At 33.8% G+C, this 27993-nt stretch overlaps 3 protein-coding genes across 8 annotated transcripts; 1 reads left to right on the plus strand and 2 right to left on the minus strand.

Moving 5' to 3' along the window:
- Nucleotides 1-9376: 9376 nt before the first annotated feature.
- On the minus strand, nucleotides 9377-15202 carry LOC141724262 (haloacid dehalogenase-like hydrolase domain-containing protein Sgpp). Of its 4 annotated transcripts, none has more exons than XM_074526329.1 (6): nucleotides 14918-15202; nucleotides 12487-12601; nucleotides 12244-12398; nucleotides 11811-12072; nucleotides 11552-11728; nucleotides 9377-9395 (listed from the first exon to the last, which is right to left on the minus strand). In XM_074526329.1, exons 1-5 carry the CDS (start codon nucleotides 15064-15066, stop codon nucleotides 11555-11557), a joined length of 855 nt encoding a protein of 284 aa, XP_074382430.1. In that variant the 5' UTR covers nucleotides 15067-15202; the 3' UTR covers nucleotides 9377-9395; nucleotides 11552-11554. The 4 variants fall into 4 exon arrangements, with proteins under 4 accessions (XP_074382430.1, XP_074382428.1, XP_074382429.1 ...); XM_074526327.1 differs by lacking the exon at nucleotides 9377-9395 and adding an exon at nucleotides 9432-9931; XM_074526328.1 differs by lacking the exon at nucleotides 9377-9395 and adding an exon at nucleotides 11192-11359.
- LOC141724263 (UMP-CMP kinase 3-like) lies at nucleotides 14900-20278 on the plus strand. 2 transcript variants are annotated; one of them, XM_074526330.1, is made up of 9 exons: nucleotides 14900-15039; nucleotides 15301-15357; nucleotides 16118-16177; nucleotides 16650-16704; nucleotides 17527-17644; nucleotides 18082-18238; nucleotides 18373-18462; nucleotides 19856-19963; nucleotides 20043-20278. In XM_074526330.1, the coding sequence occupies exons 3-9, from the start codon at nucleotides 16148-16150 to the stop codon at nucleotides 20127-20129; spliced, it is 645 nt and encodes a 214-aa protein (XP_074382431.1). In that variant the 5' UTR covers nucleotides 14900-15039; nucleotides 15301-15357; nucleotides 16118-16147; the 3' UTR covers nucleotides 20130-20278. The 2 variants fall into 2 exon arrangements, with proteins under 2 accessions (XP_074382431.1, XP_074382432.1); XM_074526331.1 differs by lacking the exon at nucleotides 14900-15039 and having other exon boundaries at nucleotides 15209-15357; nucleotides 18373-18453.
- Nucleotides 20279-20752: 474 nt separating this feature from the next.
- Nucleotides 20753-24090, minus strand: LOC141724261 (very-long-chain aldehyde decarbonylase CER1-like). 2 transcript variants are annotated; one of them, XM_074526324.1, is made up of 7 exons: nucleotides 23658-24090; nucleotides 23294-23511; nucleotides 22933-23165; nucleotides 22230-22825; nucleotides 22009-22119; nucleotides 21428-21895; nucleotides 20753-21254 (listed from the first exon to the last, which is right to left on the minus strand). In XM_074526324.1, exons 1-7 carry the CDS (start codon nucleotides 23715-23717, stop codon nucleotides 21090-21092), a joined length of 1851 nt encoding a protein of 616 aa, XP_074382425.1. In that variant the 5' UTR covers nucleotides 23718-24090; the 3' UTR covers nucleotides 20753-21089. The 2 variants fall into 2 exon arrangements, with proteins under 2 accessions (XP_074382425.1, XP_074382426.1); XM_074526325.1 differs by having other exon boundaries at nucleotides 22012-22119; nucleotides 23658-24088.
- Nucleotides 24091-27993: the final 3903 nt, after the last annotated feature.

Here is a 27993-nt window from a genome sequence, read left to right on the forward strand (position 1 = left end):
CTTATCTGAAATCCTACAATGCTGAGAAGTTGGATTCAGTCATGCCTTATGGTACTATGCAAGATTTGTTGGGGAGACTGAGGAAAGCATCTGATGCTGACAAGAGGCTGGCCAGGTTGGAAGACAGAGTTCAGATCATTGAAGACTCTATGGTCACCATTCTTCAGAATCAACAAGCTCAGACAAATCTACTAATGCAGCTAGCAAAAGCACAAGGCTTGACCCCTACCCTTGATGATAACAAAAAGGGGGGAAATAAAGGGGAAGGGGAAGGAGAGCCATCAACAACAGTTCAAATATCTCAAGTGCTAGTTCCTGCCATCACCACTTCTCCAACTATTCAAATCAAAGGAAAGCTTGATGGAATTGATCTAATCCAGATAGCAGCAGCTGAATTGCAAGTCAAAGCGCAAAGGAGGAAAATTGATGAAAAGATGCAACAAATTTTTGGTTCTACAACTTCTAAATCACAATCTGTGAAGCATAGCACAAAGGTGGAACCAATTATTATGGAGCTCAAGCCAGTAAGGAGGAATAAGGTTGGAGAGACTTCTTCCAAGAATCTGAAACCTATGGTTCTCAAGCCCAATAACAGATCCAACAAGGACTCTACAAAGAACCCTCTAAGCCTTGCTCAGTTGAAAGAAGTGGACTTTCCTCTTCCAAAGCCTGATGAAGACAAGGTTTTGGGTGGAAGTATCATAAAGCACAAAGAGACCATGGATGTGGTTGAAAGGAGGAACATGGCTATTATCTTTAGAGAGGGAAAGAGCATCTGTGTGATGCAAGGACATCCCAAATTCTCAATAGCCAAGAGGGAAGAAACCAGAAGGTTGAAGGAAGAAGCCAAAAAGCTAAAGGCTGACAAAAGAGCACAAGCAAAGCTTGAAAAACAGCTAAAGTCAAGTCAAGCTGAAGAAAAGAAAGAAATTGAAGACAAAAGTGAAGATGAAGGTATGGGGGACATGGTTGATAATGATATGGAAGAAAGAAGTAAGGAAAGAGAGGAATGGAAGAAAAGGGAACAGAAAGAAGGCCAATGCAAAGAGAAAGATGGTAGATGAGACTGATGAAACCCAATCAAAATCAAAACCACTACCTTCTATTCCTGAACCCATTGTGCCTGACCCCTTCATAAACATTCATGGTGAAACAATCATTCCTAAGGAGGAACCAATTGATTGGGACACCATCAAATTGCCCACCTTTTTAACCTCTTATCCACCATCAAAGAAGCAGAAAAGAAGAATCAAATCAACACCTCATAAAACCTCAATCAAATTCACTCAGAAGCCTAAGCCTAAGCCACAAGCCTCTAAGGATGATTATGTTCACATTTGTGACATAAAAGAATTTTCAGACATTGAACTCTATCTGGATGAGCTGGAGGAAGTAAGGGGAATAGCTGCCTACAGACAGCTACCAGAAAGACTAGTGTTCAAATACAAAGGAAGCGGGGAAAGAACTTGGCCTCTCTACAGGATTCTGAATGAAGGCTACTCTACCTTGGTTAGAGTCTACTCAGCCATACAAAGGGATTCTGGCTTTACCAGGACTGCCAAGACTGAGATTCTCAACAAGATTGCCAACATAAGAAAAACTTGGTGGGAGCCCAATGCCTTGCCTAGAACATTACTCATTCAAGAAAGAGGAATTACAGTTCACAAATCACCTCATTGGTTGATGGAGTTCAGAGACAACAAAGGAGTCAAAAGATTTTTCAGACTTGAAGATCAGCTCAAGATTGCCAGTAATGAAACTCTCAAGGATATGCAATCTAAGTTGGACATCAATGAAGAAGATGAAGCTGAGCTCTACAGACAACTTCAACTTCAAATAGAGGAGAATGACAGGAGGCTAGGAAAGAAAACAAGGGATCAAAGGAAAAGAAATTAATCTGCTCAGGCTAAAAGAGCACCCTTGGAAACAATGTAATTCTTCAATTCCATCTCAGCATACACATTTTTGCAGCACTTTTGAATTTCTGCTTTATTACAGTTAATATATTTGTCAAGTGTTTTGTTATCATCAAGCTAAACCCAAATTTATGCCTACAGTTCTAGTAAACATAAATAGGGGGAGATTGTTAGGAATATGTGTATTAGTTTGATGATAAGTTAAACAAAACACTTAAGTAGAAATCTAGTGTTTTTAGCCTCAACAGATAAGACCATCTTGGCTATCCGTTGAAGGAGTAGCTTTACTTAGCAATACGTTTAGTATTGTAGCACATTTCATTCTCTAGATTCAAGTTGTAATTCTTAGATGTTGTAGGAAATTATCAGTCATGTTGACTACTAGTGGATACGCAAATAGGAGGGCTAATTGTAAATATTTCATGCCTTGTAATTTTGTATAAGTGAAGAAGTATCAACTGATATTGAAGACCTTCAAGGGATAAGAAACAAAGCTTCAACGGATGTCTCTAAAGCTTCAACGGATAATATCCATCAACGGATAAGTGCTTCAACGGATAAAGACTTCAACTGCTAATGCATCAACGGATAAAGCTTCAACGGATAAAGCATCAACGGATAAGGCATCAACGGATGAAAGCTTCAACGGATGCTTAGTTCATTAACAGTTGATAGTGACAATTCATAAGCTGACAGAGGCACATGGGTTGACAGAGACAAACGAAAGTGGAAGCCTCTAGGAGGAATCAAGAAAATGCAGCATTTCCATTCTGGTGCAAACAAGGAAGTATTCAAAGATTAACAGCTAAGCCTAAATTGCATTGGATAGAGAAATGAAGTAGAAACATGTGAAGAGCCTTTTTAATTGTATTTTACAGTTTTGTCTTCACTTGTAAACTTGGTGATATATAAACCAAATAGAAGCTAGTAATTAGATGTGAATTTTCCAGAGCTGTTTAGAAAAATCCAGAGAGAAAATCATCTAGTTTGTACTAGGAAGCAGCTGTGATTTAATTCTTTGAATCACAGATTTTCTGAAATAACACATCTCTGGTGGAACAACAAATCCACCAGAAAAGTTTTTAAGTTCTCTGTGTTCTTTACATTTGTGTTTGAATATATATCTGTCTGCATTAGCTTCAAGCAATTCACACACATTTGCTCACAAGAACACTTAGCCTTAGAAACTGCTCAAAAATTGAAAAAGTTTTGAGATTTACATTCAACCCCCCTTCTGTAAATCTCATTGTTAGTCCACTGGGAATAACAAGAACTTAGAGATTTTGTAGCAAAACACTGCTTGATTTTTTAATATAAAATTAAGTGAGTTTTGAAGATCTTTATTTACATATTTGCACAGTTATTTATGTTTAACATCTATTCTACTAAATCATTGATAACAACCAACTGCTAAAGTCTAAGTCGATCAAAAATCAAACATTTAAGCCAAAACACATTCACCCCCCCTCTGTGTTGTATTCATACCTAACAGACATTTTCCATGTTTTGACTTTTTCGATCCGAATTACGGTTTGACCTGTGCGCGGCCCGACGCGATATTTTCGATACGCTAACCCTTTTCGATAACATTATCTTCGTATAAATCATTTTATAAAAGCCCGGTTTTGATAATTATCCGAAATAGGATAACGTTTATCTAAACCATGATAGTGCTTATCCAAAACATGATAGTGCTTATCCAAAACAGGATAGTGTTTATCCAAAACGAACGTATATATCGATCCAACACGATCCAGAACGTACTAATATTCCGTAAATATAAATAGCCCTTTCTTATTTCATTTTCACGCGCAAAATCATAATCAGACAGTACAAACCCCAAAAAACCAGAGAAAACTTTATTAAAACACCGTATTCTTGAAAATCAATCGCACAAACGAAGACGTTATCGAACTCCGATTCGGGCGTGCAATATATCAAAACGAAACTCTCGAAATCTTCATTCTGAATCAACCATTTATTTTTACCCAGAATTATTCCGTCAGGTTTTTCGGCCAAACGATTGATTTATTGTACGATTTGGTTGCATAATCAAGCTTTTGGAGGTGTAAACTTGTGTTCCTGTAATTTTGGCTGAATTTTGGGCTCGTGTGGCGGTTTCCGGCGAGCTCAGGGGCGGCGTTAATGGCCGCCGTCGCCGAAACCGGTGAAGTGGGGAAGACGACAGTAAAATTACCGTCTAATCCCTGTAGTTTCGTGCTTTTTACAGATCAGTCCCTGTAGTTGCAAACCTTTACAAATTATGGATTTCTGTTTATGAAATTTATAAAAACTATATTTCTGTTTATATTTTATTTTCAGAAAATTGTTTTAATTATTTAAAAATCCCAAAAATTCATGATTTAATTTCTGAAAATTATTATTTTCATTTAAAAATAAAACTTAATTATTTAATTTTAGTTGATAATTAATTATTTATTTAGTCAATTGATTTAAATATTAATTGATTAATCAATTTAATTAATTATTAATTAATTTTAATTGATTTAATAATTAGATTAAATTATTTAAAATTGATTTAAAAATTCCGAAAAATAGTTTCGAGTTTTAAAATATTATTTTAAATTATTCTCAAGGCTCGATAATTATTATAAAATTATTTTAAAGTCAGATTCGGGTGTTCGAACCCTATTATTTAATTATAAAATGATTCGGAGTCCAATTTTAATCCTGAAAAATGTTCAAAAATTTGTATTAAATACCTGGAAAATCTTTTTGACCCCAAATCTTCTTTGAAAAATTATTTGGATTGAATATCTTACATGCTATGTGTTATATGTGACCTGACTACCGTATAAGATGATTGTTTGTGCATTGTTTGACTGTTTTTGTTGTAACTTTCAATCTGTAAATCAAATTTGGGTAAAACGAAGGGTAGATAAAAACTTATGACGTCTATGTGACGAATAGAGTAGTATGAGATTGAGTATTGATAGATGATTGTGATGCCTAGCAGAGTAAGCGAGGCATAGAAAAAGAAAGCCAGTGACCCGTAAATATGAATTGGAGTGTAGAAAGAGAAGGCAAGTGATTGATGAATAAAAGCAAGACATAGAAAAGAAGAAAAGTGATTGATGAGTAGAATTGTTAGATGAGTACAAGTAAAGTTGGAAATCATCTATGATAAGACAAGTCTTTTTGAACCTTTCTTCGAAATATATTGCGATTATTTCTGAACTTTCTCATAACATGTTGCTATTATTCAAAATAAATCTTGTTTTATATTGCAAGCGCTTTAAACTATTCAACCTTGAACCCTGATTCTTATTGATCTTGAGCCATAAGCCTTATTCTTCATAAACCATTGATTGTTGAATTCTCAGATACAAGCCATACATATACGATACTACTCCACAAATATATACACAGCAGAAACCAAGTATTTCAACAGAATTTCTTGAGCACGCAAAAACTTATACACCCTGAAATACCCTATCACATCAATGATCAATACCCTGTATTATCATTGAACCATTGTTCTCCCGATACTTGATTTTTCATCAAGCTTGAAGCCATTCTTCATAATTACACTTTGATATACCCTGGTGATACCTGTGAAATGTTTTATGCTCTGAGATAAATGTTTTATCAATGTTGATTATGATTCTGTTTTATTGAATTGCAATGGTTATCCTATTGAATTGTTTTAGAATTGGATGGTTTTATAAATGTGGACCAGATTCGTGGTCAGACCAGATTCTTGGTCATATTAGGCCAAAGTGTGCCTTGGATCCAGTATATAGAGCAAAGCCGGGAGCCTTGCTCGGGGTTAGTGCGTGACTGATCAGCAGCCTAACCTTGGTTGTTTTAAAAATGAAAAGAATATCCAATTTTATTCATTGCTTATTTAGAAACTTGATTCTTATGAATCATCTCAACTGATCATTGTTGAACCTCAGTTATTGCTATTATGGCTTGCTGAGCTAGTTAGCTCACTCTTGCAAATCTGTTTATGTTATTTTACAGTTAAAAAGGAAATTGATGGTAACGAGGATTCTCAGTCCAGTGTGCGAGCTAGGATTTCAGGATAAGACGGACCGAGTTAGCAGGAGTTTTATAATGTAGATGAGATATGTAAGATTGTAAGAATGCTGTCATTATCAGTTGTAAGCAGAACTAGTTGGGATTTGGTACGATGTATAAAAGTTAAGACTGTGGCTTGTTTTCATACTTTTACCTGTTGCGCTCCATGGTTATGGTAAGAAGGGTCTTTGCATATATCATTTTCATAAGCAGGTATTTATATATTGTGTGTGTGTTGTGAACCCCAAACCTCTGACCCGGGTTTGGAGGGCGTCATACAAGGGGTTAGAATTCCTGATCTAAATTGAGAATTGTTCGACCAGGATCCTGACCGAATGGAATCCTGGTCGAAAATCCCACGACCGGGACAAATCAGTCCATAACTCGGTCAGTATCCTGTTCAAAGGGGGATTTCTAAAAAATATATAATAATAACAATAATATATATATCCGTATTTTTAACCCGATTTGGGCTATTTTTCGAAATTTTTATCAGAGTTGAATTTTATTCGATATTTTTTAACCCGGTTTGGGCTATTATTCGAAATTTTTTATCCCAATTTGGGCTATTATTCGAAAATTTTTATCCGAGTTGAATTTTATTCGAGATTTTTTTAACCCGATTTGGGCTATCATTCCAAATTTTTTATCAGATTTGAATTTTATTTGTTATTTTTAACCCGATTTGGGCTATTATTCGAAATTTTTTAATCCCGATTTGGGCTATTATTCGAAATTTTTTATCAAAGCTGAATTTTATTCGATATTTTAAAACTCGGTTTAGGCTATTATTCGAAATTTTTTATCCCAGTTTGGGCTATTATTCGGAAATTTTTACCCGAGTTGAATTTTATTCGAAATTTTTTAAACCCGGTTTGGGCTATTATTCGAATTTTTTTATCCGAGTTCAATTTTATTCAAGATTTTTTAACCCGGTTTGGGCTATTATTTGAAATTTTTTATCCAAGTTGAATTTTATTCGAGATTTATTAACCCGGTTTGGGTTATTATTCTGAAAATTTTATCCGAGTTGAATTTTATTCGATAATTTTTAACCCGGTTTGGGCTATCACCGAAAAATATTTTATACGGAAAAAACCGTATAAAAAATTATCCCGGTAGGACACTTATATTATTCAAAATCTTGAATAAAATTAATATTATTATTTTTCAAAAATAATATTAAAAAAAAACAAAAAAGTAAAATAATAAAAAAGAAGGAAAAAAGGTCGACCAGGATCCTTGTCGTGAATGATCCTGATCGAAATCACCACAACCATGACAAAGTGAAGCATAATTCGGTTAGGGGTGCTTAAGTGACAAAGTACAACTTGGTACCCCAATTTGAACTAAACGAGGCCAAGGGTGATTATTAAAAAAACATTAAAACATACCGGATGGATTAATATTAAAGTTAAAGAAAACACAAGTACAAAGGGGGACCTGTTTGAATATGCTTAAAGCCTTAAAAACGAGCAGAGGGGGTAATTACTAATTAGATTATGTAGAGATGAAGATTAGATTTTATCCCGAAATATGTGCTGACATATATGTTATGTCATAATCAACTTTAAGTTAATTTTGTCCGTTTGGGGTTGTTAATTTTCCTCTTTTTCTGATTTGGATTTGATAGATTTGTGATTCGCCTTTTAACACTCACTTTTTACTCACACTTTCCCCCCTGTCAATTACTGTGTATCGTATCCTATCTTATGTGATTTTTTATTATTTTTTTCCCACAGTTCCCCCGATTTATATTTGTACTTCACTTTTCGTAATACAAAATAACAGAGTACACACCTATTGTGTACCTTCTAGGAGCATATAGCTTGAATTCTTGAAGCCTTATGCAGAGTATTTTTTAGTTTACTTTACATCAACATTACTCCCTCGTTCCTAAAAACGTTTCCTTTTTGTATTGCAGACGTTTGTCAATATACATTTTTTATTATTAATATTTTTAATTTCGTATTAGTATTAAATATAAAAATTTTATTATATTAAAATACTCATAAATACGAATCCAACAAAATCATTCATAACTATGTTTGATATTATATATTAGACGTAAATTAATAATCAATCGCTTATCCTGAACAGTATAAAAAATCGAAAGGGGAAAAGAAATGTTTAAGGGGAAGGAGGGAGTAGTAGACTATGTTTTACTTTTAGTTGTGGATAGATGGAATAATTTATACTAAATAATTGAATAAATAAATACCATTATTCCTGATTAGTACTCAAAAAATGGGAAGAACCAGAAAGTCAAAGAATAGGTTTTTACATATAAATTAAACCTACATCAAGCTAGAAGATAGGAACGTCGTAAAATTGCAGTATTAAAATATCGTTTTAAATCTGCACAAGGCATGCTGGGATAAAATACTATTATCTAAATATATGGTATAGTAAATAATTAATTAAATATACAGTATATGGAAAAGGCATGCTTAAATCAGTCACAGGGAAAAATGCAGTGTATTCTACATCAGATTAAGTAGTATTCACTCCGTCACTCCCAAATATTTATATTGGGGTTAAGCACCGAGTTTAAGAAAAATGATAAATCAATAGAGTAAAGTTAAAAAGTGAGTAAAATAGTGAGACCGATTAATATTACATGTATAAAATGGATATATCGGAGAGAAGCAGTGATGTAGTTATTTTAAAAATTATAAAAACTTTACTACTTTTTGAAAATTTTGAAATGTAAATAATTGAAAGTACATCCCAAAAAAGGAAGCTTAAATAAATGAGAGGGACAGATATAATATGGGTTAATCAATACAATGAGCCAGGCTTTGAAAAATCACCTGGTCAAACCGCGGTAAATTGTAAAATGATGACTGAATTTTACCTTCTACATCTGCATTTTAGTGTCGGAATTTTAAATTTATAATATAATGATCAAATATTATTTTAACTCTTCAAAAGAATGACCGGGGGCCATTTTTTTGTACATATAATTTTATTTTGAAAAAAGATAGTCCTTAATCGTCTTTCTTAAAAGTTAAAATAATATTTAATGATAGAGTAGCCAACCATCAATATTTTGTATGCATTATACAAAGAAAAGTTGATGTTACATGTACCTGGTCTACTAATAACTTGGATAAACTTGGGTCATGGAGTTAAAAAAAGATTGAATTTTAACTTATACATTTAGATGCTTTGGTAAACAAACAGGATGAAAGAAATAATTTAAACCTACCCGCACCTTTTAATTTTTATAATTCAATTAGTAGCACTACGCCTAATTCACGTCAGTAGGATGACATTTTTATGTACAAGATGCGGTGAATGTGAATTTACAATTAGAGTTTTACAAGTATGTATATAATTTTAATATTAAAAAACATACATAAAAAGTTTAAATTACGGAGAAAATGAATTAGTACGTTGGCAACGGCTAGCTGTATAATTTGACTTCCTTTCCTGAAAATATATGCATGCACGTAGACTTTAACCAAAATGTTCTGGTCACAGAACACAAGTAAACAGTTTGTAAGTAGCCTAAAATTATAACAGTTCATCAAGATTGGGCTTGAGCCTGTCAAAATGGATCAATTTTTTGACAAGCCCAAATCCAATTTTAATGGAACACTAAACAGCACACAAATCCATCTCAATATAGCTCTTCCTTCTCTACCTTTTTCCTACTTTCACCAGGGCTATTAATCTACTGGTGCTACCTTCAGCAAAACTCTGGTGTAGCTTGGAAAAACAACACCTTATATACATTGTCTTAAAGGTATGCACATATGCCATTACAACGTGATCTCGACCTCGATAGACCTTTTGTGTTTGATGATGGGGTGACAAGGCTGATTGAACTCATGCCAAGTCTTTTTGAACTATATGCCATAATGCAGATTGCAGATATAATATATCGGATCAGTTGTACAGTATAAGGTCATTTGCATCGAGGAAACTGCCTGAGGTACATCCTTCTGTACAGAATGTGTCCAAAACTGTTTCAGAGACTGATGATTAGTAACTTCACTTGATTGCCCCTGACAACACTACATACCATTTAATAAGGATCAAATGTTATGTTACATTCTTACTGCTATGAAATCATGATAGGTTCGTTTTATCTTTAAAGAACTTGCACGGGAGTCAGTTGGAGAAACTTGGGATAAATTTAGGATGTCCTTCCCAGTTTTCACCCAGGGAGGTCACACACTGTTTTTCTTGTTATTGAGAACAAGAAAATGCCATTTACTCATCGGAAATGGAGTTTAAGTGGTTTCCAGTTCTGCAAGTTTCTATAGACGGTGCTCCCACTAAAGCATTGGAAACATCCCGGGAAGAAAGTAAAAAGACAAAAAAATTGGTGGATAAGGAGTCTTCTTACCTAAGAGCAAGTCCAATGCTAAACCTAAAATGACTATAGCTATTGCTATCATTTGAGACCAAAAAGTGCACTTTGGTGCTAAAATAGGACTTCAACTCTAATGCTAGTTCTATTTTACAACCACATTATCCAAATTAGTGAAATTTTGTCTCTCCCCCAAATTTCATTTAAAGCAAACCAAAATAGATTTCATTTATAGTTATTTAGTGATGGGGCAATGATAGCTATAGCTATCCTTGAGTCCTAAATATAGGACTAACTATCCATTTATGCATTTATAAGACCAAGTATAGCTATGCATTGGAGTAGAATTTTTTTTTGTCTTATATTATAGATATAGCTATGCATTGGACTTGCTCTAACTATGGATTTCTTTCGGAACTGCCTGCCATGAGAATGGAGAATAGGGAAAATTCAGCTGCCGTTGGTGTGTATTACTAAGCGGAGAGGCACTTGGGGGCTGATAGGGTCAGATGTATCACCTTACGTTAGTATGGTAGACAAGACTGTTCGGAGTACAATTCCTAAGGCTGTGGTTTGTTGTAAATTAGTGCAAGCAAGCCAACGAGTATCTGCAGTCTCAGGAATTCCCTAATTATACAGAAAACCTTTAGTATCTTTGTTTAGCACTGAAACAGAAACTCAAAAATATACCAGATATATATTTTGACAGGGAAGAATGCTTCACTTGCATCCAAACCATAGAAAGAAGACTGAAGTTTGTTCTTTTTAACCTTTTATATAGGAGGCCTTTGGGGTCCTACTTTATACATTCTCCATAAAATCTTCTTGCATTCTTCTCCCTCTTCCACTGAACTGAAAAAGAGTTCCAATTTGCCCCTAAACTTTAGGGCAACAGAGTATAGAATATTTGGTAGAGATAGAAACTGCAGAGATATCAGATCCTTATCTTGTTCACCCAGAATAAGAAGTTGGCATCTGGAAGTTATTGGTTTCACGGGAAATTACAAAAAAATATGCTAGTTTTGAAGGAATTGTACCGGTAGAGATGTTCCTAATTAGCCTATGAACTGAAATCGCACTGCACAATAGGCCAGAATATGAACTTATAGTGTATATATTATAAAATCTGTTTAAACAAACAGGTGGATGTTTAAACATGAAATGTAATGTGAGAATAACCACTTAATGGGAAGCTGCTATAAAGCCAGACCTTGGATCTTGGTCCAGCAAAATTAATAATTTTTATAAAATAATGTATTTCGAGCTTTACCTTCTATTGTGCATTTGTCTTCATCTCTTCCAAGCTATTCCACAGTTTTTGATCATTATAGTCCTTAATTACATATGTTGCTCCAGCTTCTACCAGTAATTTTTCAGGGTTTCTTATACCGACAGCTACAACTGCCATTCCAGCTGCCACCCCAGCTTTAGTTCCAGAGATAGAATCCTATATAAATACAAAACAGACAAGTCAGACATTTACAACAAACATAAGCAATTTCATGTCAAGTATCTTGTTTGAGTTATACCTCAAATACGATTGTGTTCTTAGGGGATACATTGAGTGAATCTAGACCCTTTAAGTAGGGGTCAGGGTAAGGTTTTGCGCGTTCACAGTTCTCAGCAAGGACTACTGTCTCAAAGAAGTCTGATAGGCCCAGCATTGTAATCATCATCTCAGCATTTGGTTTTGGAGCATTGGTAACTGCAGCTCGTTTCAAGCCACGTTCCTCAATCCATTTGAGCAACTTGTCTAGGCCATCTAAACGTTTTAGTTCTGTGCCTGCCAATCTGATAAAGTCATCAACAGACAATTACTATGACTGTTTGACCAATTGTTACATTTAAGCAAAACAATGTATTTTCAAGTGTATGAGGATTGGCTTCAGTTGTCAAGTGTAGGGAATACACAAGGAACATATGTTCATCTAAAGAAACTTAAACTTGTTTGATATGACATACTTTCGAAACAATGCTTCTTTATCATCCATAAATTGCATAGCTTTTCCGAATTCCCAATCGGGTAAGAGGACACGAGAAAGTTCCTCATTATGCTTTCCACTGATATGCTCTACAAAGAATTCCTCACTTATGGGAACTCCCCCATTGAAACCCACCTGTAGTGTGCTCATATGTTATTTGTTAATATATTCTGCATAGTTCAATAGAAGACTGTTGGCATGACATCAGGACTTGAAAAGCAACCTGTTGAAGCATCTCCACGAAGGCGTGATAGTGGATAGGATCCGAGTCACACAGTGTTCCATCAATATCAAATAGTATTGCTTCCAGAGGAGCATGACTTAACTGTGAAGATGTGCTGCATTGAAAAAAGAAAGTTATTACCAGTGTAGAATTATGCGAATAGTATAGGAGCTTACTGCTTGATCTTGCAATTAAAAAATGGTAAATTGGCATCGCAGAAACAAATCCTTTTAAGCAAATATAGAACTAATATGTAGAATCAATATATATATATATATATATATATGTCAAAAAGAAGAATGGGTGATAGAAGGAGAAAGATGGGAACCGGGACAAACAGATTAACAGAGAGATACTGGCAAACCTATTTAGCAAATATAGAATCATATGCGAAATCGATATATATACATGTCAATAAGAGGAATGGGGGTGATAGAAGGAGAAAGATGGAAACAGGGACAAACAGACTAACAGCGAGATACTGTATTATAGTTTTTACGTGCTTTTTTCTATGAAGAAATGAACATTATAGATCTTTAGAAAAGTTCATTTGAGTAAGTTTCTTACAGCAACTCAGGTTTACTTGTTCAACTACAAACATTAAACATTCAAAACTCATTTGCTGCAAATGCGCTTATTTAGGTCATGAGGAGTAATGAATTTGAAGAGAAATCTCACTGAAGTACTAATAAGAGGACAACATCTACGCTGTTTACTTCTTATTGCAAGAAACTTTATGATACTTAGACAGAAGGCTTTGTGGCCCTAGAATTTTAATTTTATTCCTTAGAGCCTCTGCCATCCCTTATCTTATACCCCTGGAAATTTGGCCACATGTTATCTGTTTTTGTAATGAACTTGCAAGATAAAAATGGTTTGTTTAGCAATGTAAACACAAAACTCGAGGAAGAGCTTCGGTTTAGTATCTCACGCAGCACTTTATCCAGCGAAACGTGTAGCAACATTAGGTATACTTTTAAGTGTAACTCATATAAATGATTTTAAGGGATCAGAAAGTATAAGGGTAGTTTATGCAGAAGAAAAAAAAAAGTCTAAAATGTAGTTGCAATTTATTGGACTAGAAAGTTGTAGTTGGGCAAACCTATATTCTGCATACTGACATGACTATAAACCATAACTCAGCTTGAGGACATAAACAGTAGATATAATCGTATATCAGAACTCAGACCCATATCTTCACAAGCTTCTTGTTTCCGTGGGTACTTACTATTTGGTATAATTTGAAGGCATTCACCTTAACAAAACGATGAAATCTTATGATTTTGGTATGATTTGGACCTCTATCATTTTTACCTTACTCGATCTTTCAAGTAGGCAGTACTCTAAGTTTAAGACCGAAGAAGTTTGTTTGCTTTCTAGACCGGCTGTTTATAAGAATGAGATTCAAACAAACCAAACCAAATCAAAGTAAAATCAATCATGTATTCCAGAATTAGGTGTATTCACATATACTTGTGGGCCTAGTTAAACATATACAATATACGAATATGTACTTGCATTCATGACCTTCAGAAGTATGTAACTAATCATTTTTAATTAAAACCTGATGTTGGATAACCAATACATGATTTACTTGTTGACATTAAAGATATCATTGAGCTTAAAGAATAGAAGGTGGAGCATTGAAGCAAGCACTATAAGATAAGCTGACATACAAGTTACAACACAGAAAGTGCTCTAGCATCATGTTTGCTCTGATTCAAGTGACACACATCATTTTCCGGGAAAAAGGTACGAGAGAAAGCAATATTTTTACCCACGACTTGTTAATAAGTTTCCCACATATCATCTACTGGTCTTTCACATCATAATAAATTTTAAGACATATATTTTTCATAAAGAATACAACAATATGTCCCAAAAAAAGCAAATTTCAGAATCTCCACCAACAAAGATTTAATTAATCATCCTCCTAAGAAATGTCTGTGTGTTTCACTATTTCAGAATCCCACCAACACCGACTGATTAATCATCCTCCCTAAGCGCTATAACAAGACAGTTCTTTCCCCCTTCTGACGTCTTCACTATAGTTAAGTTCAGCCTAACACCCAAGTTCTTGCAACTTTATCATGTCACCATGTACCAATTTCAGATACCAGGAATCAATTAGCAAGGATTTACTATCGACCACCACCAGTAAATCATAGTAGCTATTATATAATTATTTCTAATTTATTTTTGTATATAATTCAGAGAGCAAGTTTAATAAAAAAAATCCCTTATATCCCTAATACTACCAAATCACATATGCAGTATACTAATTTTTTCCTAAACAAGGAGGGTGGTCATGGGTCATTACTAAATAACAGCAACACACTGATGATATGTAATTACAAATTACACAAACAAAAGCATCAACAAAAAATGCAAACACGCAAATAAAAAAAAAACAGGGGGATATGGAGATTACCTCTGCAAGGAAAATGAAGTAGATGAAACAGAGAATCCAGGAGACACCGAGGTACAAACATTGTTTGTGCAAATGGGTGTTTTGGACAACTGAGTTTTGGAGGAAACAAAGTTAGAAAAAAGGTGAGAAGATATCAATGATAATGGCATGTTCTTCCTTTTAAATCTATTTTTGGTGCCTTGGAGACTAGTAGTTCTGTTTGAGTTGTGTCAGATATTAAAGTGTTGGCTCCTGTTTGTTTCATTTTCATCCTGTCTTTTCTTACTCTTTTTCCACTATTTTCTCCCCTTTTTATTTTGGCACTCCTTTTCAATAAAAATCATTTTCTTTTTCTGTGGTTATTTGTAAATTATAATCATTAGTACTCAAATCTACAACCACAGAGGTTCTCGTACGTGGTTTCTTTCTCCAGATCTCATTCGGATATTCCTCTTCCAATTGTGAGTTTTTCAGCTCTTTTCTTGCATTTTCATTTTTTTGTTAAATTTTATGCAAATAATCATATGCTCTTTTATTTTTATTTTTTGAATAAATGCTCTTTTAATTTCTTGATCCTAAACAAATTTATCTTGTTAATCTTTTTTTTTGTGTGTGTTCACAATCTTGTTTATCTTTTTAATTGATTAGTATAGGATACATATTATTGATTATTGTGGGTTTAATCATGACATAAACGTTATGTATCTATATGACATTAGATGTTTGGATCTATCTGGCTATGTTTTTTCTTAAAATTGTTATATATGATGATTGTATAAATAATTGCAATGCATTTTTTTGATGTAGTTGTTTTATGTTTTGCATTAGCTACTTACATTTTGTATGCTAATTTCTCTATGTAAATGATAAAATTCAATCACTCATTTGAATTTATTAGTCAATGGCAAAGCAAATGAAATCATGTATTGCTCTGCAATCTAATTTCTTGTTTCTTACAAGGGCTGGATCTTAAATTATAAAATGACTATTATTATTTAAATATCTCTCTCAGACTATTTATCATACCTGTTTATGGTGATATTGATCAAGTGTTATATGTATTTTATAGGTGAATTTGTGCATTCATGTGTTTGTTAAGTGATTGATCTATCTTTGGGCACATGTTTATTATACAAACCGAATAGGAGGGACAATGGAAGAAGAAGAAATATATAATTTGAAGGCCATTGTTGAGTTTAATAAGGTTCATGGCTTTTGCAGATTTAATAGAAAGACAGAATCCTTCTGCACATGGCGACTGTGATTGATTCGCCGAACAAGGTAATGATTATGGTTTTAAACAAGTTGGTTTTTGTTCTTTTATTAAAAATGATTCACTCTTAACTCCAACGTACGTGTTATCAAATGAAACATGGATCTGAATGAAGAAAAGTCCAGACTGAAACCTTTTTTTTTTGTTATTTACAATTACAATGTAGTATACATATGTAGGGAAAATTGAGAAACTTGCAACATCCTACTTGATTATTCCCTTAAATATTTTTAGTTATCTGAAACTGTTCAAAGAGATTATAAATTCAAGTTAGAGATACAGATTCATACAAGTAGAAAATTAGACTTTTAAAATTCTCTTTCCAAATAATCCAAGCCATTTAGGCCTTGATAATTATCGTTATACACACCACGATCCTTAAGGCAATTTCATGGGAGAATTGCATATAACCCATAACTGGTTATTCGATTCTATACACTCTAATCGGGTCTGATGCAGTGGTGTTATTGCTGATTGCAGGAGGCAAATGGAAGTGCACTATCTAATAAGAAGTTTACCGTTGTTTTTGTTTTGGGTAAGCTACTTTATTTCCAATTATGTACTTATGACTGCACAATAATTGTATGGTACTATAAGAAAAAACATTGCTACTTTCTTGATTCGGAGAGTGGGTATATACATTTCGTTTTTGTGTTCCTATTAGAGCTCAACTCTTTTAGTGGAAAATGATTTATATTTCTGATGACATTTCCTGTAAGTTTTTGAACCAGCCATCATCTTAGTGTGCTCAAATTGTATGATGGTCTTTTCCATGATTTCAATTTGCTTTTTGAGTCGTCTAAATTTTTGTGAATTTCACTATATTGAATTTGTTGAAGAGAGATTCTTACACAAATCACATGCTTTTGCTCCTAGCCCACTGTGCCCCTGTTTAGTGCTGCTACATGTTCTAGGAAGCACCTAAATTACAGAGTTTTGACTGAAATCTCATTCTATTTTAGAAGTATGGTTCTGCATAAACTTTTAAGTCAATTTGTCGAAACCATCAACTTTTAAAGTTAGTTGATCTTAGTGCTTAGCTCAAAGTGAAATAATTAATTCAAGCTTTGGCTGGAATTTGAACTATATCTCATCTCTTATAGCCGCTTGTCAATTATTCTAGTTTCTGAAGAGTCCTTTCCAACATTTCAGCATATTCTTCCCAAATAAAGCCATCATCATAAGTTCAATATAGCATTAAACTGGAGTTTGAACTTTATCTTAGTTAAGATGGTTGCCTATCAATTTTCTTTGGATTCTGAAGGCTCGCTCTTAATATCTCATTCTATTTGTTTTATCCTCTCTAGTGTTTAATGTTATTTCTGAGTTCTGATTTATTGCTTTTTCAATCGAGCAGGTGGCCCGGGAAGTGGGAAGGGTACACAGTGTGCATATATTGTTCAAAACTTTGGTTATTCCCATCTTAGTGCTGGTGATCTTCTCAGAGCAGAAATGAAGTCTGGCTCAGAAAATGGGTAATTTATTTTTCTTAACTTTTAGACTGCAAATCTGCATGCATCAATCTTGAAAAGAGAAAGAGAAGAATAGGAGGATTACAAGGCAAACATTTCAGCTCATGCTGTAAATGATTCTTGCTTCAGCATACGGGTTTCTGTTGCTTCTTAGAAGGTTTTGTATTAGACACTTATGACTATATTACTTAGATATTCCTATCTGATTTAGTCTAAATCTCATGCATATTCTATAGTATCTTGAATACTGAAATCTAATAACTGTGTGCTGTATGATTTATTGGTTATGAATACTTGTTAATCTCGTGTAAGTTCTGAAAACCAGAACTATGTTGCCTAATTCTGTTGAGAGTTTTTTTTCAAGGAATGTGCCAAGATTTCCTCGTGAAAACAAAAACAACTCTTTGTGTGGATTCTGATAGTCTGTCATTTGAAATCAGGTTCATGATTCAGGACATGATCAAGGAGGGGAAGATTGTTCCCTCGGAGGTAACTATCAAGCTCCTAGAACGAGCAATGCTGGAAAGTGGTAATGACAAGTTTCTGATTGATGGATTTCCTCGCAATGAGGAAAATCGAGCAGCATTTGAAGCTGTTGTAAGTTTTATAAGCATCCACGGCTGTGTTTACCTTTTTCTCTATTAAATTAAAAAAGTTACTTGGCTTCTACATCTGTGAGTGTATAATTGCAAGCGCAGATTTTTTTTTTTTAACAAATTTTAATGCTACAGACTGGCATTGAACCAAAATTTGTCCTCTTTTTTGAATGTTCGGTAGAAGAGATGCAGAGGCGACTGTTGAGCCGAAACCAGGTTAGTAAAGTGAGTTGCGTACGCATAAAATTATTTAAATGCTAGCCTATATATTCATTGTTTGGAAATAAAGAAATCTGCAGAAATGTATTTACGTGAAGATAACAACTGCTTGAATACAGAACCTGCAACATAACGAACAAGTAAATTTCTCGGGATATAAGTTACAGATCCTATTGATGATACATATATCCTGATAATAATCTACAATTATTAGAACCAAATATTCAATCCGTTCAACCGAATCAACCGCAAAAATCACCCACAACCGATCCGCATATTACGGATAACCGCAAAACGCGGGTGGTCGTGTATGCAATTTTAGATAACCGTCAATTTGTGGTTTGGTTGCGGATTTATTATTTAAAAAACCGTGAAAATCTAAGTGCAACCACATATTACATAAATTAATATATTTTTTTATAAAAAATATTTAAAATAAATATATAAATAAAATTATTCAAGTATTGAAACTTGGACTTTGACCCAATATAAATAAAGTCAGGAAAGTTTTGCATTAACTTTTAAATTCCAGGATTTGTTTTTCTTTTGTAATATGTCACTGGACTATTAAATTTATTTGTCATTTAAGCTTGTTGAATTTTTAGGCTTATTGAATTTCTTTTGTAAAACTTCATAATTTTGCATATGCAATATTTATTGAAGTTAGTTTTTTTTAACTATTAGAGCTGTTAAACCGCAAAACCAACTGCAACCAACCGTAGTTACGTGGATGGATTTGGTTGGTTTTTATATATCAACGGTTTGATTGCGGGTGGAGATATTAGAAAACCGTAAGTTGCGGTTTGATTTGATTTTTACCCTTCAACTGAACCAAACTGCACCACATACACCCCTAGCAATTATAATCCAATAACGAAAACATAAATTAAGAAACCGATGCCGTTATGGACATAAATTATGTGCGTGTGAAGGAGAAGACCGTTGTTTCATTGTACTAGGTTCTTCACCAATAATGCATCTACCTTAAGCGCAGCCCAGGGAGCTTCTTCTTTACCTCTTGTAGATAAAGATGATGAAAAGGGAGAGAGTTTGATTTGATGGCCCAGAGTCCAACTAAATGATCTTAAATTAGAGTTGTTAAATTGGCGAACTGATGTTTTGATATACTTGTGTTACATTTGTGACAATGCCACATTTTATTATTATTGTTAATTATTCTACCCTATAAAAGAAGTACAAAACTATGTTGAAACAAAGGTATATATATAGAATCATGTTCTACAACAAAGTGCAGAAACTCTATAAAGTAGCGGCAAATCATCAGTTGTAGTAATAGTAGCGCACAAATTACCAATTTTAGTATAATATTTTTTTAATTATTACCGTATTATATTTTGTTTACGACAACCTGCTTCTTAAGTTCATAAATATTTTTAAGGGAAGGGAAGATGACAACATTGATACAATTAAAAAACGGTTCAAGGTGTACATGGAATCTAGTCTCCCAGTAATCGAGTATTATGAAGCCAAGGGAAAAGTTCGGAAGGTACTGTTATACTCTTATTTCAATCTAAAAATAATAAGGTCGTTTGATTTGCAGCCATTGATATGGTATTTGCTCACAGATTGATGCAGCAAGGCCAATCTTACAAGTTTTTGAAGCAGTAAAGGCTTGTTTTCCTCGAGGTAACATTACGGTAAACCAGATGTGAAAAGACTGTAAAAGATGCAGGAATTGAATTCATAGTGTTGAAGATGTAAACGATCTGTGTAATGTGTTTAAACTTGTATGTGAAAGTTACAAACTGAATCTTCATATTGCATTTCACTTGAGTAAAAGAGAATGCATTTCAGTTCACCATATGCTTACGTTTCATCAGATTTGGGTCGTGTATGTCGGTGGTACATTGATTGATATCATTCACAAGTTTATTACAATGAGATGGTTAACATTAAGAACCAGCCGACCACACCTTTGTTATTATTGTTACATATCCCGCACCTACCAACTTTAACATGAAATTCCTAGTCAGATCAAATTATTCTCTCGCGATATCATTAACAAACAACTTCATCTTCACATCATTCAAAGTTTTAAGTGTGTTTTTTTATAGACATTACTTGAATTTCAAAATCTAGTAATCTTATTCAGCTTCGTGTTATTTTTTTTACCACAAATTCCAAAGTTAACTTGACCATCAATTATTGATGTGTAAATTTATAAAATTGGTTCACGACGAAGGCCTGATATTAATACCTATGTAAGTTATAATTCCTTACCGTCAACAATTGTGAAGGATAATTGGGTTTTTGTTTACCAACTAACTTAAACTAATGAGAAAATAAAAATAAATTTAAAGATTGTAATATTCAAACTCATACAAAATGTAAACCGAACCCAACAACCCCACCCTATATGGTTGACGTCCTTTGCACTTCGGCAGAATTCTAATATCATATGTCACAATCAAGGTCAAATTTCGAGTCTTTTTCGAAAATCGGGTCAAGTTCCAATTTCGAGTCCAAAATTAGGCAAAGGCTACTCTCCGAAATGCAACCAGCAAATATACACATTTCGATGAGGTCTGAAGCTGGGAAACAAACAGCAGGTGTTGAAACTGTCCTAAATACTGGTCATTTTTCTTGGAGTAATATACACATAAACACATGGATTAATAAGGAGTAGACATAGGTCTAAATCCATGTTTAAGGGCAGCTTCCCAAACTGTTCCAATGTCCAGAAATTTGTTGCCACATTCATGTTCAGTCCATCCTTCCAAAGCATGCACCATTCCAGCAACACGCGGAGCACTCATTACTCTTCTTGGCAACCAATTCTGTTACATGAAATGAGAGATATGTGAGTACAAATATTTATCAAGTTAAAGCTTATATATGAACGGAAAGATAAATTTTTTTAATTGATCGTAGATTGATCAGCAGGCTGTACCTGGTGCATAAGAAGTGGTCGGTAGTGTATTTGGATGATATTGTTGTGTATATTACTAACCTCACAAGAGTCGACATTTTCAACAGAGGCCGGGATTACCATTGCTGGTATGTGATGGTACAAACAGTCATCCCGAATTTTCTTTGGAGGAAGTGCTGAAAAAGGAATAAACTCTGTTCCTTTTGATGCCTTTGATTGATCTTCATCCGTCAATTCTTCTCCAACTAGCCATACCATCTGATCATAACTTCTTGAAAGCACAAGATTATGATGATACTTCGTATTATCCTTGAGCATCGAGTACTCATCTTCGTATAACGTGGCCACCTTAATTCCCTTGTGACAAATAATTGAAACTATTGGATAAATAATTTTTGTAATTTTACCCCTAAGGAGCACTTCTGTTGTTCCTTCCGGTATATTATTTAGGACAATAGCAATAGCCAAACTACTTCCGTCCACGATTTTGACATTAAGCTCAGGGTATTTCTCAACATAAAAGTCTCCATTTCGGTTAACTTCTCGATTCTGTAAAGAAAGCATATTAGTTCTAATTATTGACAATCTAGTCTGCAAGTGTGGGTACATTTTGTGGCTTACAAGTAAAAAAATTGTAAGTTTAGAAAAGGAGTAAATATTACTACTTGGTTTAATAGGCCTAGACTGATCACTTTTGTTCCCCTTGCATCAGCTTCTAGTATGGCATTCTCTATCAGGCCTCTTATAGTGCTTCTTTGCCACTTCCAAAAGTACTGCACACATATATTTGAATTTTCTATATAAGAATTTAACAGTAAATTCAATCAACAGTAGGGTTTATCAACACTTTTATCGGAAACTGAGCAAAGGATAAAAAATTTACCTGGAAATTAAATCTTGGAATTGCCCATGATTGTAGCTTGATATCTTTACATTTATTCCTCTCCGAAATGACTGTTTGCCCGAAATAAGAAGTCATTATCATGGACCACCACGTTAGCGGTGACAATAACCACAAGTACCAGGTCGAATTCTGAGGTTTGGAAGCAACAGAGGCAAAGCCTAAACGGAGATGATAAAGTGAGTCCACTGTTGTAAAATGAGTTAGATGAACAACATCTGCAGTATCCTCTTCCCTTTCGAGAGATGTTTGATGCAAAACATCACTAGACTTATCAAATGTTCCATAAATGTAGTCATAAATAGGCATAAAAAGTGATAGATTTGTCCTGAATTGGGTGTGGTGAAGAGAATGGAAAGATGGTGTATATAACATGTATTTAAGTGGCGGAAATGCACTGAAAAGCCATGAAGGTATGAACTCAAAATTGCAGTGTCCCATGTTGTTTAACACATCAAACACCATGATGTAACCAAAAAGAGAAACTAGAGAGGAAGTGCTTGTCAAATTTGTTGTCACCATTGGTACTCCAAATAGAACAAGGTATGCAATATGTTCCGCAAATGGATGAACAATAGCTGTCAAATTTTAAAGAAACAAGCAATATCAGGACTAATGTACCGAGTAGCGATGATAATATAAGAATATAATCTAATAAAGACAAACAGATAGAATGTAAATCCACCTGTAATGGGCTCAGTGACAATGGAAGAGTGGTGGTGAGAGTGGTAGCGAGTGTACAAATAGTGATGGTGAAGTGCCCGGTGGAGCCAATAGTAGATGAACTCAATTGGACCAACGTGAAGTAAAATTGTGATGATGAGACCATCTGTTCTCCAGAGGGGAAATTTAGCAACTTGAGGATCCACCAGACTAATCAGATAGTATAAAAGTCCGACCATCAACATTTGATCATCCCTATATCATTCATATCCCATCTTATTATGTTGCAACATTAAAAATTGAATACAAAACCAATAAACATAAGTTCATCCATTTAATAATCCAAAACCAATCGACAAGTAGTACGTTGATGAATGACTTACCAATCCCGCTCTCTATCTACTTGATCAAACTCGATGCTCTTGTCAACAATTCGATTCTTGGCAGTTCTATATCGAGAGTAAGAAATCCAAAGTTGGCTATGAAGCATTCTCAACAAAATGAATGGGAAAATGAGAAAGTTGAAGTAGTTTGTTTCCTCAACTTGTCGAGTAGCAAATGAATAGATGCTATGAGCCACAAATGGTGCCAATAGTCCATACTTGACAAACAAAATATATATACCATCAGTGAACATGTAATTACACATAGCCTCTTCAACATAAATTTTTAATATAAACAAGATCTGCATTACTGCATATAGTTACATTCATGTAGCAAAACTTGTAAACACACACACACACACACCTTAAAGTTTCCTAGTGGCTTCCATGGCCAGTCGGTAAGCAATCCCGGCCTCGAAGCCATTGTTCCTGCTCTGAATATTTGCTCCTACAAATATTTTCTTCCGTGCTCTCTTTAGCTGGAAATGTGAGAGTGAAATTTTCTTGAACAATATAAGTGCGTTTCCAAATAAACATGATCTGTTGCCCTACTTAAACAAACATTGATGTAGAAACAAAGATTATAATACTCATTTTAAACAAATGAAGTTAAAACCAATGTACTTTACTATGCATATTGAAGCACAATAAGCACACCATTAGTACAAGCAAATGTATAAATCTTTAGAATTCTATGAAAATGTATAAGCTGACCCGAACGCATGATTATTAAAAAATTGCCTTTTTTTCAAAAACCCTCCAGTTCTGTGTTGTACATATGTACCACTAGAAACATGATCTGGTTGGAGCATAGTGGGTTTAGTCAGTGACTCAGTGAATAGGACACTTGCTCTATTTTTATCCCTCTCTGTGAGCCCACAGCTCACATGCCCCTAAAGTAAGAGACCTGTGAGTCTGTGACTACTGACCACCACCTAAATCCAGATGCAGAATGTTACTGTGATTTATTCCTATTCTGAATTTTTTTTCATAGTTGATTTTTAGTATTGTTAGTATTGTTTGTTCATGCCAGGTTTATGTAGAACTAGCGAGCAAGTTTAGTTTTAGAGAAGTGCATTAAATTTATTATTTATGACTTGTCGCGACTTTAATTGGCTCTTCTCAAACAATGCTAAAACTAATGTTCTCAATTGATATACTTTGATTACTTTGAGATTCAATCATGCAATTCGCCCGGGTGTGTTTGGTATTGCTGTTGCACACACCAACAACAGTTTTCCCCTGAAAAGTAGTTAAAAAACTGTTTGGTCAAAATTAAAAACTACTTTTCGAAAAAGTGTTTTCGGCCTAAAAGCTGCTGTTAGGGAAAGTAAGTCCCCATACTTTTAGAAAAAACTGTTTTTCAGTTGTTGTAGGAAACAGATGCTGATTTCACCATCAAATCTTATCAAAAACATCATTATTTTTAATTTTTTGCATCAAAACATATACGTATCAAAAAAAATTACCAAACAGTCATCTGATTTTACAACATCACTTTTTTAACGGTATATCAATTTTTAATAGCAATCCCAAACAAAGCCTATATATGATTGACAAAGGTTCCAACACACAAGAAAAAGTGCTATATATAATAGAATAGAATATGGTATCAGATTAAAAATACTCCATACATCGCAAAATACTTGTCCATTTTGAGATTTACGCGTATTTTGAGTTGCATTGACCGCATAGTTTCATTTATTATTTTTTTATTTTTTTTTGAATAAAAGCTTGAATCTTAAAATTTTATTCACAAAAAAAAAATTTGAAATATAATTAACGGAGATTTACGATCAATGTATATTAAGAGAAAATTACATTTTCATCTTTTGGCACTGCAGACCTACTTGTTACCATGTGGTGTCATGTAGTATAATAATTCTGTTATCTTTTATTCCCGTTTGATTCCCCTCATATGTCTGAGGTGGCAGGTTGTTATTTGCTTTTATCCTTTTGCACTCTACTTATAGGGTCATGTCTGGTAGAGAGAACACATGCTGAATTATTATCCTCTTCTGCAAGAATACAACATCTCTTTTTTCTTGAGCAACTGTAATGGTGTCTTTTACATATTAAACCGTTTGCAGTCTTTATGGTATCAGAGCCACCCATTGCAAAGTTGCTCTCTTGAAACCTTCCTTAAACACCCTCTAAAACTTTAACTATATCTCTAATGGCGGGGAACAGACTTACACTAAGAGATCTGGTGAATCCACTATATCTCCACCCTTCTGATGGTCCAACCTCAGTCGTGGTCGAAAAACTTCAAGGGTCATCTGACTATAGAGCATGGCGTAGAGCTATGGAAATTAATCTGGCTTCAAAGCGAAAGCCGGGTGTAATATCCGGAATATATCGTGTGATTATTTTTGCTATTAAATAATTATTATGTGTGTTCAGTATCTATTCTGTGAGTTAATTGTTAAATGTTATCTGTACTTGGATATTCAAAAATAATATTAATTGAGTATTTTAATTTTTATATGTCCAAAATAAAATATAGATAATTGTCATATCTTCCTAATTATTTTTATGATGATTTATGGATTTATAAGGATCATATGAAATTTATAAAATCTTTTTCCGAGTATTTAAAATCTATTTTATAAAAACGGGAACCAATCGACGTCATCCGTTGTTACGTTTTTGGAACCCGAAACTCTTTCAAGAACTCCTTCCTAACCTAATTATAATATTCTGAGCATATTCCATGTTTCGACTTTTTCGATCCGGCGTACGGTTTGTTCTGCGCGGGTCCCGGCGCAACATTTTCGATACAATATTTGTTTCGGTAAATCAATAAAACCCGTATTTTCGATAAACGGGAGCTTTTTATTAAACTATCCCAATTATCACTTCGTAGTACGTGTAACCAGGCGCTGAGACCAAGACCGTAGTACAAATTGTACTGATTTGGATAATTATCCCGAAAACCGATACCGTTTGGATCAGTTTTTACAAATAAACGTACCGTTTTATATTCGGAATGATCCAACGGGATACTAATATTCCGTAAATATAAATAGTCTTTTCCGTATTTTATTTCGTATCAAAATCATTTGCAGATAGTTAATTCTATAATTTTCAGAGAAAAACCTTAATTACATAAATTATTCTAAGAATCAAACAACAAAACGAAGGCGTTACCGATCTCTGTTTTCAAAGCTTGAGTAACCAAAACGAAGGATTTGAAGTGTTCTATCAGATTCTGAGCTTTGTTTCACTGCAGAATCAAAGGTTTATTTTCTGAAAATTTATTTATTTTCGAATTAAATTTATTAAAAATATAAATTTTTGTTCGGATGATTGTTTGTATGATTTAATGATTGCATGTTGTAGAGCTTGTTTTCCTGATGATTTTGATATATTATACGTCTGATTTGGAGTTCAATAACATGTTCAAATTTGAGTTTGATTTTCGAATTTTAAAATTAGGGTTTATAACCTGTATGAATGTTCTTAATTGAAATTTAGGGGTTTCTTATTCTGAAATAGATTGATGTTGTGGTATAGTGTATTGTATTCTCTGTGAAATTTGCAATCGAGTCGTACAAGTTTCATGAATCAACGAGGTCTGTAGAGAAGGGAGTTGTGTTTTGAAGTTTACGTCGAACCCGCCGGAAACCGACGAGTTTCTTGATCAAATTCCGGCCAAGTTTGGGGTTATTGATGAATTTTGATTGCAGATATAGGTTCCTGGTGTTGTGTAGTTTAATTCTGGAGGTGATGGTGGTGGGAGGATGCCGGAGGTGAGTTCTCCGGCCACCCCTGATTTTCCGGCGACTGAAACTGCAAAATTGCAGTTTAGTCCCTGTATTTTTGAAGATGGTGAAGTTTAGTCCCTGTAGTTGCAAAGTTTTCAAAAATAGGATTCATGTTTATAAAATATTTAAAAATCATATTTCCTATTTATTTTTATTATAAAAATTCATTTTTAATTTCTGAAAATTCTGAAAATTATTATTTTAATTCCGAAAATTATTTTTAATTTAAAAATAAATCTAAATTAATTAGTTAATTAATTTCAGTTAATTTTTAATTAATTAGTTGGTCAATTAATTCGAAAATTAATTGATTAATTGATTTAATTAATTATTAATTGATTTTAATCAATTATTTAATTAGATTTAATTATTTAAAAATGATTTAAAAAATTCCGAAAAATAGTTTCGAGCTTTAAAATATTATTCTAAATTATTTCCAAAGCTCGATAATTAGTATAAAATTGTTTCGGAGCCATAATTGGCCTACCGAACCCTGTTTATTAACCCGAAATTGATCCAACGACCCGTTTTAATTCCGAAAAATGTTTTAAAAATCATTTTAAATATCAGAAAGCCTATTTATGACCCAAGACTTCTTTATAAATAATATATCATTGATTACGTGATGTATTATGTGCTATATATGACTTGTTGATTGACTATCAGTCTATATATTCAGTGTTTACTTGATTATTGCATAACTTTCAATCCGTTAATTGGATTTGGGTAAAACGAAGGGTAGATAGAAGTATGTGTTGAATAGAACTCTATGAGTCGATTATTGATAGATGCTTATGATATGTGAGCAGAAGAGGCAAGGCGTAGGAAAGGGAAACAGGTAGTTGAGGAGTAAGACGATTGTGATTGGAAGCGAGTGCAGTGTAGTAAGCTAATACCAGACAAGTGTTCTGAACTTTCTCGAGATATTGTAGT

This window comes from Apium graveolens, chromosome 5 (genome assembly GCF_009905375.1).
Source record: "Apium graveolens cultivar Ventura chromosome 5, ASM990537v1, whole genome shotgun sequence".
Classification (NCBI taxonomy): domain Eukaryota; kingdom Viridiplantae; phylum Streptophyta; class Magnoliopsida; order Apiales; family Apiaceae; genus Apium; species Apium graveolens.